At 43.2% G+C, this 16,613-nt stretch overlaps 2 protein-coding genes across 5 annotated transcripts; one reads left to right on the top strand and one right to left on the bottom strand.

The window, feature by feature from the left end:
* Positions 1 to 31: 31 nt before the first annotated feature.
* Positions 32 to 5,533, bottom strand: LOC128457587 (ras and Rab interactor 1). Of its 2 annotated transcripts, XM_053442363.1 has the most exons (7): positions 4,415 to 5,533; positions 4,059 to 4,142; positions 3,740 to 3,943; positions 3,074 to 3,188; positions 2,109 to 2,181; positions 1,889 to 1,980; positions 32 to 1,657 (listed from the first exon to the last, which is right to left on the bottom strand). In XM_053442363.1, the coding sequence occupies exons 3-7, from the start codon at positions 3,941 to 3,943 to the stop codon at positions 351 to 353; spliced, it is 1,791 nt and encodes a 596-aa protein (XP_053298338.1). In that variant the 5' UTR covers positions 4,059 to 4,142; positions 4,415 to 5,533; the 3' UTR covers positions 32 to 350. The 2 variants fall into 2 exon arrangements, with proteins under 2 accessions (XP_053298338.1, XP_053298337.1); XM_053442362.1 differs by lacking the exon at positions 4,059 to 4,142.
* rbm14a (RNA binding motif protein 14a) lies at positions 5,362 to 13,328 on the top strand. Of its 3 annotated transcripts, XR_008341938.1 has the most exons (9): positions 5,362 to 5,569; positions 6,174 to 6,350; positions 6,809 to 6,993; positions 7,246 to 7,425; positions 7,526 to 7,635; positions 8,632 to 8,913; positions 9,017 to 9,237; positions 9,391 to 12,597; positions 12,806 to 13,328. XR_008341938.1 is itself a non-coding variant. In XM_053442364.1 (8 exons), the coding sequence occupies exons 2-8, from the start codon at positions 6,193 to 6,195 to the stop codon at positions 9,830 to 9,832; spliced, it is 1,578 nt and encodes a 525-aa protein (XP_053298339.1). In that variant the 5' UTR covers positions 5,362 to 5,569; positions 6,174 to 6,192; the 3' UTR covers positions 9,833 to 13,328. The 3 variants fall into 3 exon arrangements, 2 of the variants coding, with proteins under 2 accessions (XP_053298339.1, XP_053298340.1); XM_053442364.1 differs by having other exon boundaries at positions 9,391 to 13,328; XM_053442365.1 differs by lacking the exon at positions 5,362 to 5,569 and adding an exon at positions 5,576 to 5,888 and having other exon boundaries at positions 9,391 to 13,328.
* The last annotated feature ends 3,285 nt before the right edge of the window (positions 13,329 to 16,613 follow it).

Raw genomic sequence — 16,613 nt, 5'->3', positions numbered from 1 at the left:
TCAGAAACAAACCACTTGCGCTGCAGCAAGAAACTCTCAAAGTCATTCTGATATTTAATGCTGAACAGCAGTGATTTTTCAAGAAAGTTTCAAATCTGCAATTTAGATCTCAGGAGATACGGAAATCCTGTCGGGTACAAAATCTGTCATATTTTATTGTATGCTCGGAAAACAGAGGTTGATAGAAACTGTACAAAATTTCTATTAACACGTCTTTATAAATCAAAAAACATTCGGTATGTGCGTGATAAACTTCTACGCTCCTTGAATGATGTCAACATATCTGCGCTAATTGTACACGTTACTTTATTATATCACATAATATAATAATTAATAGTCTTGTATTTCTGCTAGAGATTCACACTGTCATGCAGTGAACAAGTTGGAGTCTCTGCTGCCCCCTCGAGACTGCTAAAGGAACTGCAGCTGTCCGTGTCATTAAGAAAAGCAGCATTCATCTGTAAAACCAAACCCTCCTCTTCCTCATTCGTTTCATCTTCTTCCTCCTTATTTCCATCAGTGGCTGCCCCTTTCTCCCCAGCGTCTGGCTCTGATCTTTGCTGATCGGGTCTTAAAGCGGTGGCCGAGGGTATGTGATACACCTGCTCGGCCAGCTGAGAGAAGGGTGAGGCAGTGAAGGGAGACAGGGGGAAGGCGGTCTTTGGAGAAAGTGATGGGGACTGATAAGGTGAAAGGGAAGGTGAGGCACAGGGGGAGTCGTATGGAGAGAGACCAAAGGGGGCCTTGGGAGACATGCTTGGGGATTGATAAGGGGAGAGAGAGGGAGAAATACCGGGGGAGCTGCGAGGAGTGTGGGACAATGATAATTTCGGGAAAAGAGGAGGTGCCATGTAAGGGGAGAGTGAGGGAGGTTGGGAGAAGCTGATAATTGGAGAGGGCTGCATGTAGTCTGAGTCCTCTTGGAGATGGTCTATCACCGTTGGGAGCTGGGCAGCCTCTGCTCCCTCGAATCGAGCTTTAGTTTGACCCGGCTCCTGCTCCTCAGGCTGGGAGAGAGGAGATGCAGACGGAAGCTGTGTTTGCGCTCCAGTGGGACCTTCCTGTGTTTGTGTCAGAGTCTCTGAGGTGTCCTGAGCTGTGGGATCCCCCTGGGTGGTGGCTTGACTTAGGTTCCCACCTTGAGAAAGACTTCCACTGAGCTGGGCGCCTCCATCAACCTGTTTCTTTTTCTGTGCTTTACACCTCCCCTTAGTTTTGGGCATGAGAGGCGGTGGAGGTGGTGGAGCGAGCGGCGGTGGCAGCATGGTGGATGTCTCTGTGGAAATTCGAATTTTGAGGCTGCGTTTGAGAAGTTGCCGTCGGGACAAAACGTTCTGATACTGCAGGAAAAGCGGATTGATGAAGCAGAGAGCGCCCAAGCCGGTTCCATAGTCCAACTCCCCGGGGCTGCGCGTCGTGATTGGACAAAACTCATGGAACAGTGTGGGGTTGGAAGCTGATTGACTGGTGGCTGCGTCCTGTTCAGGTGCTGTCTTGGGCTGGTGGTCTGAGTCGGGCTGAGAAGTACCTTCAGATCTGGTCTGTGGAGGAGCAGCAGGTGGGGCTGGCGTTACAGAGTCTGGCTTCTTCTCCTTGTCCTTCTGAGGCTTGGGGGCGTCCCGCGGCCCTCGGACGTTCAGCTGTGAACTCCAAAACTCTAGAAAACAATACAGATGTTTTTGTCATTGTGGTGAACTGTTATTTTTTGCTCAATCGGTAAATATTGAGTGATCTTAATCTGGATAATTGGACAAACTTTATAGAACAATAATTAATGTGAAGTCTGTAACTTTATGTTTGTGAGCACCTTGTGTAAATAAACCCATTGAGGCTTAGGTTCTTGTTAGAAAAATCATCTGTAAGGAAACGAGGATTTGTGTTCACCAACCTATTCCCATATGTGAGATGGACTCCAGCTCTTTGTGTGATGTCGCCTTTGCGATGGCTTCAGGAAGCTCCAGAGGGAAAGGTAATACATCTCTGAAACACACAATATCAGTTCCTGTTGATCAATGAATATGAACAAGCGATTGGAAATAGATGTCAAATTGATGGTGACTCAATAGAAGTGGAAGGAATGTTGTTATACAAGTAAGATAAAGTCTTACCTGCTGACACAGTAGAAAGAAATGAGTCTCGGCAGATCTGGAAAACTGATGGCCGAAGTCTCCAGACACAGAGCTGGGGTGATGAGATGGGATTGATGTGGTTAAACTGCCTCTATGGTTATTTGACTATTTACTGGGATAATGTGGTTATTTGTGTTGTGATTAAACTGCTGTAAACAGGGAGACAGTGGCAATTTCCTTCTTTCTGAGATCTACACGTTAGATGTGTGGATCATGCCAGTCTGGCTAAGTCTAATATAACAGCACACGGACTGAATAACCAACCATTTTAAAAGTATATAATACATACAAATATTTTGAATTGGCACCCCTTGGATGTGTTTCAATTCTGATCATTTATTGTCAATATGAAGTTTCAGCCACCTCTTATTGTATGTAAACCACTGATATGTAATCAGTTCATCTTTAGGTCAGAGTGACACCTAGTCAAAACTCTAGACTTGAAGCAGACTTGCGATATCATGTTTAAGAGGCCGAAAACATGTGTTGAGATTTGACCTTGACTTCCCAAATATAATAAATTAATCCATTACTCTAACTGAAAATTTGCCCCAAAATTGAAGAAATACCCTCAAGGCATTCTAAATAATGCAACAAATGGACAACCAAAAAACCTAACGCCTCATTCCAATGGCTGTTAAAGGGATTTCAAAATAAAAAACAATTTTCCTTGTTTTTAGATTTGTTTCTGTTGAAATCTGTCCAAATTAACCAAATTACAGTAATCTAAACCGTAGCATATACAGCATTTGAAACAAACTAAAACAATGTAATCACATAAGCTTGGCAGGATGTTTACATCAGTCTTCAAGTGTTAATATGACATGAATGTGTAATCAAACTGTGGTGATTATACGTTTCTGATCCAGAGATTTTTTATCTTCTTTGTTTGGGATGAGACACACGTTAAAGCTCATTAGGGTTTAAGAGTGTTGGGCACTTACTGCTCTGTTCCTCCCTGATGCCAAACTGCCGAACGAAGGACGGCACGCTGTCGTCCACCAGCCGCACGCACAAAACGTTTCTCTGAGATGTGCGAGACTTCCGCACCAGGAATGTCTGCGGGACGACACAACTGATTAGCTGGCAAGACAGAGAAACACATTGTCTGTATACACCTCTCATTAAAAAACATGTCCTGAATGTGTCCCCTGGTGATGGGATGTCACTTCCCCACTCTATATGCAAATAATCACATAGGTATGTGAGTTTGTGAAGACCAAAGGATGCTGTTTTTACCCAGTCTGAGTTAACAGATGTTTGTGTCGGTTAGTGAGAGAGAGAGAGAGAGAGAGAAAAAGAGAGCAGAGTCATGGGGGACTGAATGAATGCGCAGTTCTGCTATGGAAAAAGATTTCACCAATTTTAGAAAGGTGTCAATGTTCACATAGTGGCCACAAATAAATCAGCGAATGGGCATTGAGAAGCATAACAAATCATTTGATTTACAAAGAAGCTATAGCAGCTCGGCCCATGTGACCCGGACATGGCCTGATGATTGGATCTCAGGGCAGTTGTTAAAACAAGGTCTAAACAAGGTCACTGTGTGTGTGTGTGTGCTTGCTCTCTTGTGATTTTCTCCATTTAAGTACTAAGCGTGTGTATCTGACCCCTGGAGGCTCTCTCTGCAGTATGTGAAGCGCGGTAGCAGGGTTGATTGACAGCTGAAGCCAGACAGGCACGGTGAGCAGGAGGCGGTCCAGCACGCTGACGCTTCTCAAGGAGCCTTGTCCCCTTTGATGCCCCTGGAACGGCCGCTCTGTTGACTGGGTGGGCTCCGGGAAATCATACAGGGGTTCCTCCTGCTGTGCCATCTACACACAAACACACACACACTGTTATGAATAGTCCTTCAAATGATCATGCACCCCTCAACATGCTGCATGTCTTTCTAACAGGGAGATAGCCGGGCCTGCAGCAGACACACACCTGCGCTGTAAATCTGCCTGGATTGAGACAGCAAGTCCAGACTTGGTAAAGTGCAGCCGCTCAGGCTCAGACAGGGCTTCAAGGCTAAGAGGAAGCATGCAGCACACACCAAACACCACATAAAGCGCTATTACTATTTTTTTTGATTTAATAATAACATGTGAACATATCTAGTGGCTTCCATTCGGTCAAAGCTGTGGTCCACAGGCAAACATCTGCCTGGATCTGCAGCTTGCATTCCTGTGAAACTACATTTCCTCTTCTAACTGTTCACACACTTCTCTTCCTGACAACAACAACACTTTTTAACATCAGCTACAGATTCCCAGTGTATCATAGCCCGGATTGTTGTTTACCTCTTTGGCCTGATCCTTCTCTTAATCCCCTTTATGATGACATACTCCTTTTTATCTCTTCCAGCAGCCAAGTTTACTAGATGGAAAGTCAACTTCTCCTCTAGCTCCCGTGAGTCCACAGGTCTGGAGTCGTCTTGCTTCCTTCTTCTGGCTCCTCCTCCTCCTACTTCTCCTCCTCCTCCTCCTCCTCCCCGCCTGACCTCACCTGTTGAAAACATGCCTGCACCACAGGACTGTACTGACTGTGAGACATGAGTCCGACTGTAACTTGACCAGCAGTCCTTCAGCTGAACAGTTGATGTAATGAGTTGTTAATGAGATAATAAAACAGTAATGTGCAATGTTTGATACAGGACAGATACATGGTGCAACACCTAACATCTAACTTTATATTATAACGCTCTGTGTGTGTATGTGTCTGTTCAAAGAAACAGCATCCTCCAGAGGTGAAACTGTAGTACTGCTTCAAAGTGTTGGCACAGGCCTTGGAGTGGTTAGACTTTTCCGTGAGATAAAAGGGGTTCTGAAGTAAAGTGTTACAGCAATGCGATGGTTGGTAAACAATGTAAATGATTAAAAACCTGCATAATTTAAATAAATAACTCAAACTGGATAACTCTTTAACTTCCCTTGGCAAACAACGGACTAACGATACGTTGCACAATCCAGTCTCGTGTGTGAACTTACAACATATTGCCAAATCCCTCCCCTTGTGCTCACAGTTTTGTTTATTGTTGTTGTTTTTGTTTTCTACTTTTATATTTGTTATATTTATACTTATATAAATACACCAAAGCAAATAATAAAAAATCATCTGATTCTCTCAGTGTGCAAACATTGCTCAAAAGGCTGCTGCACTTTCTTCTAGTGTTGACTCTCACGTGTTGTGTGTTTTTGCACAACATCGATCAGATTACACACACACAAATTTACAGGAAATCACGTACAAATCCCGGCATGTTCAAATACTGCTATACAAACTAAAGCCATGCTGAAGTAAAGTAAATCTTGACTTCAAAACGTTGTTCACGTTGTATATTTAAAAATAAAAGAACTTGACCTGTGTGAGTGGGATGATGATGCGTCGCCTCTGCTCCTCCTCGCCACACCGGAACCGGAAAAGAGGTTTGAAATACAGCTACGGGACCGCGTTGGGTAAGAAGTCGGTACCGTGCTGCCGTATTTAACGTCTTTCTCCGCTTTATTTAGACTCAACCTGAAAGCAGCAGAAGTAGTTTATAGTCTTTAAGGCAGCGCGTGCCATTTATATACATCTAGCTGTAGCAATTACTCCAGTATACAATGATAAAACCCACTACGTTAGCATTAGCTACCTAGCTTATCTACGTCACCGATGCTGCCGTTCCACAAGATGGCCAGTAGTTTCTAAGCTAACTGCTGGTAACGTTACTGGCCTCAAGCCGTCTCATTCAGGAGGTTTTATGTTGGTGTTTGTTTAATATTTAATAACCCAGTAAGTTCCCAAACTGTTTTTAACTTCATGCGATCAGCTTTTCGACCGGGAAAGTAAATTATATTCGCTTAGCTAACACTCGGCTAGCTAGCGGCAGTGCACTTCTTAGAAGGAGGGGAATGTAAACACTCCATTGTATTGATAATAACCTCAGTTTAATACGAACAAGTAGGGTTTAGTCCGATAGTTTTGCTTTAATCTGGATTTCCCATGTGGATTATCGGATTAATTAGCTCTACCCTACGTGGCGAACGTAACCGATGCGTCCTGTTTACTCTCTTGCAGATGTCTGGTTGATTCAGAGATGACCGACCACGTGAAGTTGTTCGTGGGGAACCTTCCTTTAGATGCAACTCACGACGAGCTGACCAAGCTCTTCGCCCCGTACGGAGAGATCAACACCTGCTCCCTGCTCCGACAGTACGCCTTTGTGACTCTGAAGGGAGAAGGCGCCGCGGACAGGTAACTGTGTGATGTGATGAAGGAATCGCTCCCCTCTTGTATTTGTATGACTAAACGAAGTGGGCATATCAAGTTCTATATTCTTTTACAATATCAGGAAGCTTAGTTTCAAATCACTTCATCAGGTTTATCAAACTGTTTATCAAACTGTTACTGGGTTTTCCAGTCCAACCTGTCAGAGCTGGTTAATGTCCACTGTCAAACACAACTTTAACTTAGTTAACTTTGCAAATTTCCCTACTGTGGTACTTAAAGGATTAAATTACCTTAAGATAAGACAAGACAGAGGTTTATTTATTCTAAAGATGAGCAGCAAGATACCCGTTTACCAAGTCTATTATACATACTTAATAATGCAGGATTTTTTTTACAATTCATTATTACCAAATATGTCTGCTGTGTTACTCTGTGCCTTGTGCTGTTCACCTGGTAATAACAGGTAATTCTCGTATCTACAGGGCCATACGGCATCTTGATGGCAAAGAGTACAGGGGCAGACCCCTGGTGGTAGAGGAATCCCGCGCTCGCCCACCCAACTCCACAAAAGTGTTTGTAGGGAACCTCAGTGCAACATGCTCCGCAGACGACTTGCACGGGCTGTTCTCAACATTCGGAAGAGTTTTAGACTGTGATAAAGTCAAAGGTGCGTTGTTAATCAGCTCTTAAATACATTGAAATGAGCCATTTGTTTGAATATAGTGTGAACTAATAGGAATATTGTGTAATTACAACAGTTTTATTTAGAAGTTCCTATGTAAGTGCATTTTTATCTAGACAGTTGGGTTTCAAAGTATTAAAACCATCAATAATTAATAATGGTCGAAAGGTGAGAATGAAAATATATGATGGCCCTCTGAGCTAACACTGATCTCACTGCTCCCTCTCTACTCTACAGCAAGATTATGCTCAAATGTCGGCTATGCCTTTGTGCATATGGAGAGGAAGGAGGAGGCCCTTGTAGCGATCGAGGGACTTAACGGGACCATGTTCAAGGGCCGTCAGCTGGCCGTAGAGCTGTCCAAAGCACAACCTTTGATCAACCAGCTCGCCGGGGGAAATGGAGGCAATCATGCTGGTACTGTATCAGAATTTGGAGATGAAGGATTCACTGAACAATGTTATGTATTTAATTGAATGCTATAAAGAGCTCGCATGTCATGTCTTTCTTCTCCTAGGCGGCAGAGACGGTCTTCTTCCCCGACCTCCTCCATCATTAGAACATCACCAGAGTCAAGCAGCTGTGCTAGCAGCAGCTGCAGCGGCCGCTGCAGGACTACCCATACAAGTAAGCTAATGCTACATCCACACCAATACCTTTTAGGTTTGAAGTGCTTCAAGTTTGCTATATTTTTGCCTGCTGGACACGAGACAACAAGATTTGAGTTTTCCACATTTAGTTTTGTTTCCAGTTTAGTTTTCAGATACTTTGTTATGATACTTGAAACTGTGCTCTGGTGTATCCTACTTCTATCAATGGCCCTTGAGATGCTTCTACAACTCGATTCTAATGGACTTCCTTGGACATAATCAGGAACGGCAAACACCTGTCTATATGAAGTCCCACAGTTGATATATGTCTGAGTGAAAGCCAAGCCATGAGTTAGAGAGAATTGTCTGTAGACCTGTGAGACAGGATTCTGTTGAAACACAGATCTGGGTAAGGATATAAGAAAGTGTCCAGCAAGAAGACTGGGAGAAACTTTAAAAATAACTGTGGGCCATAAATGTAGGATCATTTTCAAGACGACTTGAGGCTGTCATTGCTGCCAAAGGTGCTTCAACAAAGTACTTAATGAACAGTCTGAATAGTTATGTAAATTGGATATTTCAGTCTTTTATTTTTAATAGATTTATAATCCAAAAACTTGTTTTTGCTTTGTCAGTGTGAAGTATTGTGTGTAGATTGATTTGATAGGAGACCTAATGACTCCATTTGAAGCTGAGTCTGCAAAATGTGGAAAACTTAAAGATCTAAAAACTATTAGAATACACTGTACTTGATCATGTGACATTGGTTTCCGTTGTGTTCCTTTGATGGAGACTAATTATACAGAGGTAAAATGCTTGTCAGGCCGGAATTTGTTCCAAACAAAACAAACACATTAGTATAGACGTTGTCCAGCTATCATGGGGAAACTAATCATTTCTGAAAAGGTCAGATCCGTGATAAAACTTTACGTCACACTTTGCAGTCAATAATGTAGTGATGTATTTTAGATAAATCCGGTTTGAATATTTCCGCTAACTTTTACATGCTGGTTTCTTTCATTTGTCTTTGCAGGTTCAGCAAAGTGTTCATAATTCATTCTACAACACCACATCCTTCGACCCCACCTATGCAGCTCTGAAGGGCATTACCAGTGCTAAAGGTGCAGATGGGGTGATTTACGGGGCTCTTGCCAGCCAGGTGTATGGTACTGTAGCGGACCAGGTGTACACCGATATGGCCAATCATAATAACATATCCAGCGCCACTGTTGACGAGTCGGATTCACAGAATGGACCGGATCCAACAACGCTTTTTGAGGCAGCAAGAGCCAAGTTCTTTCAGGAAGGACAGAAGGTCTTTTATTTTTTTGATTTGTGTGAAATTATAATTTTCTTTTCCATTTAAATTTTGTGCATTGGTTTAAATTTTCTACATGTAATGTGTATTCACTGACCAGGTTCTGGCAGAGCAGCAGGCGGGTAGAAAGGGAGCGTCTTCAGAAAACGAGCGGGACCGCAGCCCAATCAGAGGAAATCGAGCCCCCCTCCTCCCTGACCCCGTTCCTGGTTCCTTCGCTCAGATACGACCCAAACGACGAGCCCTGCTGCCGACACCCCCCGGCGTACCAGAGGACAGCACTGCTGCCACCACACCTGAGGGGTCAGATCCTGTTGCTAGGTACATCAAACATTTTTTATTTAATGCATAACAAATGGTTTATTGTACAGCACTTGCAAAACTTCACAAATGTGTTTGAAAACATCCACTTGCTCTCTGACCTTCCTCTCTTTTACCTCCCTCTTACCTTGTCAACGGTAACCTTCACTCCAGGTCTTACACTGAGTACTATCAGCAAATGCACCAATACCAACAGTACCAGCAACAATACCAGCAACAGTACCAGTACCTCCAGTATGCCTACACCAATCCTCCTCCCCCACCTCCTCCGCCTCCGCCAGCCACACAGGCCACCACAAATCCTGCACCCCCAGGGACGTACACGGCACCCCCATCATATGCCGCACCGGGAGCCTACGCGCCGCCCGGTACATATGGCGCTTCGGGGAACTACGACGCCTCGTCAAGAAGCTACGACGGCTCGGCTGGCTATGACGCGTCTGGAGGCTACGGAGCATATGATTCATCAGGAGCTTACACAGCAGCGGGAGGCTACTCCGCATCCACACCGTATGAGCAGACACCCGCACACGGGCAACCCATGCCCCAGCGCCATGATTACCCTTACCACACGCCAGAACCCCCTTATCGATAGTTCCATCCCCCGCACACTCCTACCACACTGCAGATGTGTGAGCGTGTGTTTGTGTGTGCTCGCGTGTGTGCATGTGTATTTACATGAGGGACAGTTTAAAGCGGAAAATCCGAGGGAGCGAGGTTGTAATTCGAAAGTGCTTTAAATATGAAGCGCGCCACCCCTTTTGTACATTTTACCCAAGTCTGTAACTTGCCAGCCCGTCGGTTATCGTTGTTAAGAGGGTTGATTATATGCGTTAACAAGTGGACAAAGGTGGCGATGAGTGGGACAGTTAATATTTGAATATTTTCAAGCATCAGTTTTAGTTTGATGTTACTGAGGCACAGCTGAACGTTTCTTTGGTTAAGTTACAGAAAGGTTGGGTTCCATTGAAGCTTTTTGTTTAGTGCTGGTTTAAGGCCTCTTACATACTCTACCTAAAATAATTGTTAAAATTTCCTAAATAAAATTGTAACTGCGTCATCTAAAAAAAAAAAATTACTTGTAGATGCTGAGTCGCAAAAAAACTGTTCATCTGTTTGAGCAGATGAGTGCTGCCATGTCAAAATCAGGAACTCACCCATCTTGCACTTTTGTTAACGGATACAAAATATTTTCTTCCACTTGTTACAACTTTTCTTGCAGTAACAGACATTCAGGTTTGTACACACTTGTACACAATGATTATGACCAATTTTAAATTTATATTTGTGTCCAAACACTCATTGCCCTGTGTAGAGAATGTAACAGGCCTTGGTTTGAATTCTGTCACATTGACCTGTTTGTAAAAGCCAGACTGTTTGTCCAGACATTAAAACGGGAGACATTTCATCATTTGTTGCCTTCTTAGTAAATAATCTTCACCTGGTTAACATTGAGAATGTGTTTAAATTGACCGGATTGTGGTACGAGTATGTTTCACTGAGCAGAGGTTTTTCAAGCTACTGAAACCGTTCAAACTGTCTCAGTCGCAGGTCGATCAGTTTGCTTTGCAGTGAACTTCCCAGATTCAGAAAGTGATTTTGTGGTTACCTGACCTGACTTAGGTTTTTTTCTTTTTGCCAAGCTGTTTTCCCGGATTGATGGTCATGCTGTGGAAGTGGGAGTTAGTTTAACCTCAGAGGGATGTCGTAAGTCTGTGACGGTGCAGGTTCAAGGTTCATTGTTTGGCTCAGTAGCGACTTTTGAAAGAACTTTGAGAACAGGGTAAAAATACTGAGTGGATGTTTTTAGACTTGGTTTTCCTCTGAGTTGTCATAATTAACGTCGCTTGCTTTATTTTGAGCCCCTCCATGTATCTCAAAGTCGACGCAAACAGAAAATACAGTTTATCGTGTCAGTCTTAGGTCAAAGGTTATCAGAAGAAGGAATCTTGTGGTAATTGCATTTCCCCCCCTAGATTTTTTGTTTGTCTTGAATATCTGTCGGAGCACCCTGTGTTAGGAGCAAGTTCTCCGTCCTACTCAAATCCAGCCTAAAGGGACGTGTTGGTTTTGTTATTACATATTTGAATTTCTAAACTCCAGAAGGATGTTGGCAAATATTGTTTGGCCAATGATGTCAAGAGATTCATACCTTGATAGATTACATTTTTTTCTCTTTCCTTTGACATTTCCTACCATTGGTTTTGTTCCGGTCCCATCAGCTGCCGTCACGCTTCAGCTCACATTAGTAAACCACTGGAGATTTAGAGGGAAAGTGGAGCTCGTTTTCATACAAGAAAATGTACAATTTGCTACTTGTGTAAATATTTTAAGCTGCAAAAGTAATTTCAACCAACATTTGGTAAAAATATTGACTGTTCATTTGAAGATGAAGCGATTGTGTGTCCTCCTAAACAGTTGAAGATGGCTTGTAGACAAGATTACATAGGACTACTGATTTGTTGTACCGGTCTGTGTAAATAAAAGGCAGCCCTTTTATTGGCTGAGAAGGAAGACTGTCATACCAGTAGCGTGTGTTGAGTGGGGTTGAGCCTCTGGCACATGTAAGAAACACACTGTAAAATCAGACGTCGCAAACGAGTTTAAATGCAGATTCTAGAAATTGTAGAAAAACTGAGAAATAATTTCAGTGGCTGAGTGTGTGTCTTCTAAATGCAGTGCTTTGGCGTGTTGCTGATGTGCACAGTCTTAGGCTCTTCACTGAGTGGAAATGAGGTGATGGTCTTTGGTTGTTTTGGTTTTTGTGAAGGCCGCTGACTTTCCCGAGCAGTAGCGAGAAAGGTCGTGACCTTTCCCTTTTCCCCCTCTTGTGATCTCAACAGAAACACATGGCTAAGATCGCTGCCTGGCTCTGCATCCATATCACACCTCAAGGGTTGTTTGACGCCACATGTTTATCTAGATGCATTGTATTTGGGTTCATTGATTCATGTCAACCAGGTTACACAGGCCAATGATCATAATCTACACCTGATCTCGCCTGAATGTTGTTTTTATGACTGACAATAGTCCTGTTCATAATTGTACCACACACTAGTTACTCCTGTTTCTGTTTCGCCACCTGAACTGGTAGTGCTACGTTAGGTTTAAGTGACAGATAGCCTCTCTACATTTCCACATTATTCCACCTTCTCCATGTGAACTGTTAGTTGCATGCCTTGTTGTTGCTGCTGCTCCAGCCACCTTCTTCCTCTTGCTGATTATTGCAGCTAGAGTGGGAGGGAGCCAAACTGAGCCCTTGCCCTGGACGTACGCCACACGCAGCTGTAGCGTGGGATGGGGAAAACAGCAGCGTTAGGCCTGAAACTGCTGTGGACGATGGGGTGTCCCCCCACTAAGGTAAACACGCAGATCACACACTCCTGCCCCTCCCTGTAACACACGTACACACTCACAAAACACACTCACACACACAAACAGACACACCTTTGGCCACACTTTCCATTCCTCATCCGACGTTTGGAATTTCAGAAAGTTGGGAATGGATAACTCATCTTTTTTTAAATGGGTGATACTCTTTTTATTTTTCCTGCTTTCGATTTTCTAGATAACATCCCAAAAAATGTTTCTTCCCCCCCCCCCAAGCATTCTCTGCTCATACATTCCAGCTCCCAACCAACCGACTGCTCGAACACCAACTGTTGAGGACACGCACGCCATCGTTTAGTCTAAATCTGAAGCAGGCACATTGTCGTTAGTACGTCCTGTATCTGACGGCCTGTCTTTCAAGAGTTCCAGGCAATCACATCCAGAGCTGAACGTGGGACATGTAGGTGGGATGCATTGTTCTAGTTTTTGTAAACGTGTACCCCTGGGGCCACTTGGGGTTAAGTGCCTTGCTTAAGAGCACGTCTGTAGGCCCTCAATTTCAGAGTTGAATAAACCCTGCTCAGGATCGGTTGCTGGTTCAACGACTCCGATTCTCCCTCCCCCCCAAATCAACGATTTTTGATGCCACATTCAACTTGTATGAATAACAATGAACACAAATATTATCATTTTGTTTTAAATTACATTTTGTTCCATGTTCTTTGAAATGCTTAATTATCAATAAATGAATTTCATCTGAACTTCTCTGTGTGAATATTAATGTGAGTTGTGCCAGTCTAGACACTGTTATCATTTGTCTAATGCGTTTGCAGAGGAGGCATCAAATAACTAACTGAGCTCAGCTTGAGATGACGTTTTATTCCATTTTCTTCCAAAAACATCAACCTATGCTTTTCAAATAAAAACCAATAATTTGATAACAATCAAAACCTATTGATAATTCAATCACTTTGATTCACAAAAAACAAACAGAAAGAAAATGAGAAGAAATAGAAGGTATGGAACCTCACTCCCTGCTAAAAAGACTTTGAATGGTCTCAACAATGACAGTTCACAGATGGATGCTATAGTATTAAATGTGTGGAGAAAACAGTATACACAATACTGAGATTATACTGCTCCTGAATGGACAAACAGGGGATTGGGAGACTGAATAGACATCAGCATTTTCTGCATTGGAAACAACTGGTTTCCAGCTGCCAGATCAGTTGATTTTAAGTGGTTTCAGTGATGACTACACTGGTTTGTGAGGGTCTCCTTTAAGTATCTGCAGCCACTTGAATCTTCCATTATGAAGGATACCGCTACAAGCAACCCATTGTAAGTACCACTCCAGTGTTGTTTTTGTAAGGTTAGAGAGCATCTAGAAGTATTGCGTGTGCTGACTCTTATAAAATAAGAAACTGGAGCTTAAATGTTTTAGAAATCCTCCTTTCATCTCAGTTCTATAAACTTAAGAGAAAAATACTTTCTCGGATACGCATCCGTTGAAACAGGTTTTGTCAAACCGCTAATTCTAAATCCAACCTCATTAAATACTGTGGATGCTGGTTAGCTCAAAGTGATCATGCTGTGTGTCTTGCATTGATTAGCAGGGTCGAGGAAAACAAAAGAAAAGGTCATTCAGGTGAATGTTACTGATAAATAAGCCATGGCTACAAAAATATAGTGTACAGAGACACAACTGATGAAACGACAGATGGACACTTTACCCATCTGAAAACCCCCTTGTTCACTTCTGTACACATTCTGCCCTGGGTTGCTGGAATTGTCTCAAAATAAAGTTGGAGCTTCTGGGGAATCCAAGCCTGATTTCAAGTAAAGCAGTCGACTGGGAATTATTAAGTCCAGTTGATGGAGACAGACATGACAAGACTTTGCAAACATTAAGAAACACCACACACTGTGGACCAGACCAAACACATAGATACAGTACTTTGACTTTCAATCACGACTTCCCATGATGCTGCTGGCGTAGTATGAAAAAGGAGCGAGCATTCAAACGTAAGTATTGAAAATAGCAACGCTTTAATAAAGAGCGATTTTACAAGACTGCAATGTCTGGCTAGCTAGGTGATATCTGGCATTGACATCCATGGTGGTTTACAAAGATGCAGTTATGGTAACTGGGTTTGAAGTTTGATGGGTTACTTGCAAGTTGCATTTCTGCATGCGAGACAGCCTTCAAACGAGTTACAGACCCTACATTGTAAAACCGTTGATTATGAATGTCAATGAAGGTTCATGTCAAGAGGTAAGTAAAAAATCTCGTTTTTCCAAACACACCGGTAAGTGAGAGTTCACACAATGGTCATGCTTTTACCGGGCACACAAGCCAATAAAAAGACGACACTTAATCATGCAAAAAAAGACAGGTTTTTCTTGTCTCAAAATAAAAGAACCAAAAGAATCCATTAGAGTTCTGATATCATCCATCCATTGTGACCTTGAATAAGAAGAAGCTGCGCTTTGATGATGACTTTGGTGCAAAAAAATGTTCCTGTTTCGAAGAGGACAGACCCTGTCCTGTCCACTTCCTTGATGAAGACACTCTTGGTATAAACCAGTTGTGATAATTTACCCTTGACCCACCCCCACCCAGAAACCCCACCCCCTTCCTCCTCGAGATGGACACAAACATCACAAACATCAACCCCACCCACCCCCTACCCATCCCTGGATGATGACACCTTCAAAATACAACCATTCAAACACAGATACAGCAATAAGTTGTCCCACATACAGTAACGTCATCCAATGGGGCTTCGATCACTTTACAGAGAGAGCACGTCTAAAAACACATGAACGGCATTACCTATATACAGAGGACACAGTAACAGTCAGAGAGGTTGGCCCAGAATGGAACAAGCTGCGTAGTGGGAATGAAGTGCACAATGAAAAGAGCATTCAGCTGACGGGGAAAGACAAACCACTGGAACAACAAGTAAATGGGGGGGGTGGGCCGGATCAACAATTTTTCCAAAAGGAGATTTCCAAATGTCAGCTGCGGCTTATTTAGAAACCTCAGAGACTATCAGCCTGCTTGGTGATGATTTCTAACACACTGCTGGTAGTGGACTCGTGAATCCAGCTCTTACATTTCGAGGATGAATCATGTGCAGTTGCACTTCTCTGGCGGCTTTGTTAGAAATCACCACCCTGTGCAGATCCGACTGGAGAGGCTCACCTCAGATTCACTTCCAGGTCTGCCGACTCTGGCCTTTGTTTTTTTGCATTTCTCCTCGTCATACGAGTGTTCCTAGAACTACTTTGAATCGATGGGGTGTAGAACAGACTGGGACACGGTCACGATGGCACTCACTGCTAAGTCAGTACACGCTACCAGCTCGCTAGAGACCTTTCATCTCCAACCGAGCCACATGACCCTGTTTATCTCTATGGGAAGGCATGTGCACACAAACACACGTACAGTACACAGAACAGACACAATCAATAGAAAACGACTTCAACCCCAGTTAATTATTGCCCCTATAACTGTACATCCCAGCAATGATTTTAGGTTTTTGTGCAGCAGAGCATTGTCCCCTCTTAAAAGGTTTGTGCTATATATATATATATATATATATATAAGGGTGTATATATATATATCGTCCATCTGTGGGTTTAACTTGACCTTGGATCTACGAGAAAAGCCACATTAACATTAAACGTCTCATTAAAGCCCCCCCGCCTCCGGCTGTCTGAATTAATCTGTGCGTCTTCACTGCAGGCCACGCTAGGGTCGTGACCGGCAGACGATTCCCTCAGTGGCTTTCCCACAGTCTGGGCTTCACTCGTCTCCTCCAACTGACCTCCTAACAATCCTGTCCTCAAATGTTAACACTACATTAACTAACTTACTTCTGTGCTGGCGAAATCTTTTAATTCCTCCGATTGTTGAGAGATGAGACTTCTACTGCTGTGATTACACCTACCCAGTTTTTTTCTGGAGTGCATAGAGGACTTCTCAAGAGACAAATTTTTGTAAAGGACGAATGCTCAGGACAGGGAGGACATCTTACAAT

The sequence above is a fragment of the Pleuronectes platessa genome, chromosome 15 (genome assembly GCF_947347685.1).
Source record: "Pleuronectes platessa chromosome 15, fPlePla1.1, whole genome shotgun sequence".
Taxonomy (NCBI): Eukaryota; Metazoa; Chordata; class Actinopteri; order Pleuronectiformes; family Pleuronectidae; genus Pleuronectes; species Pleuronectes platessa.
The sequence above is the reverse complement of the archived record's forward strand: the minus strand, read 5'-3'. Positions and strand labels throughout refer to the sequence as shown.

Excerpts from the sequence above, each read along its gene's own strand:
- LOC128457587 (XM_053442363.1), bottom strand. The coding sequence starts at position 3,943 with ATGGCACAGCAGGAGGAACCCCTGTATGATTTCCCGGAGCCCACCCAG. Across the intron at positions 3,189-3,739 it reads TGCAGAGAGAGCCTCCAGGG|ACATTCCTGGTGCGGAAGTC; the intron begins GTCAGATACACA and ends GTCGTCCCGCAG. Across the intron at positions 2,182-3,073 it reads CATCAGGGAGGAACAGAGCA|CTCTGTGTCTGGAGACTTCG; the intron begins GTAAGTGCCCAA and ends TCATCACCCCAG.
- rbm14a (XM_053442364.1), top strand. The coding sequence starts at position 6,193 with ATGACCGACCACGTGAAGTTGTTCGTGGGGAACCTTCCTTTAGATGCA. Across the intron at positions 6,351-6,808 it reads GGAGAAGGCGCCGCGGACAG|GGCCATACGGCATCTTGATG; the intron begins GTAACTGTGTGA and ends TCGTATCTACAG. Across the intron at positions 6,994-7,245 it reads AGACTGTGATAAAGTCAAAG|CAAGATTATGCTCAAATGTC; the intron begins GTGCGTTGTTAA and ends TCTACTCTACAG.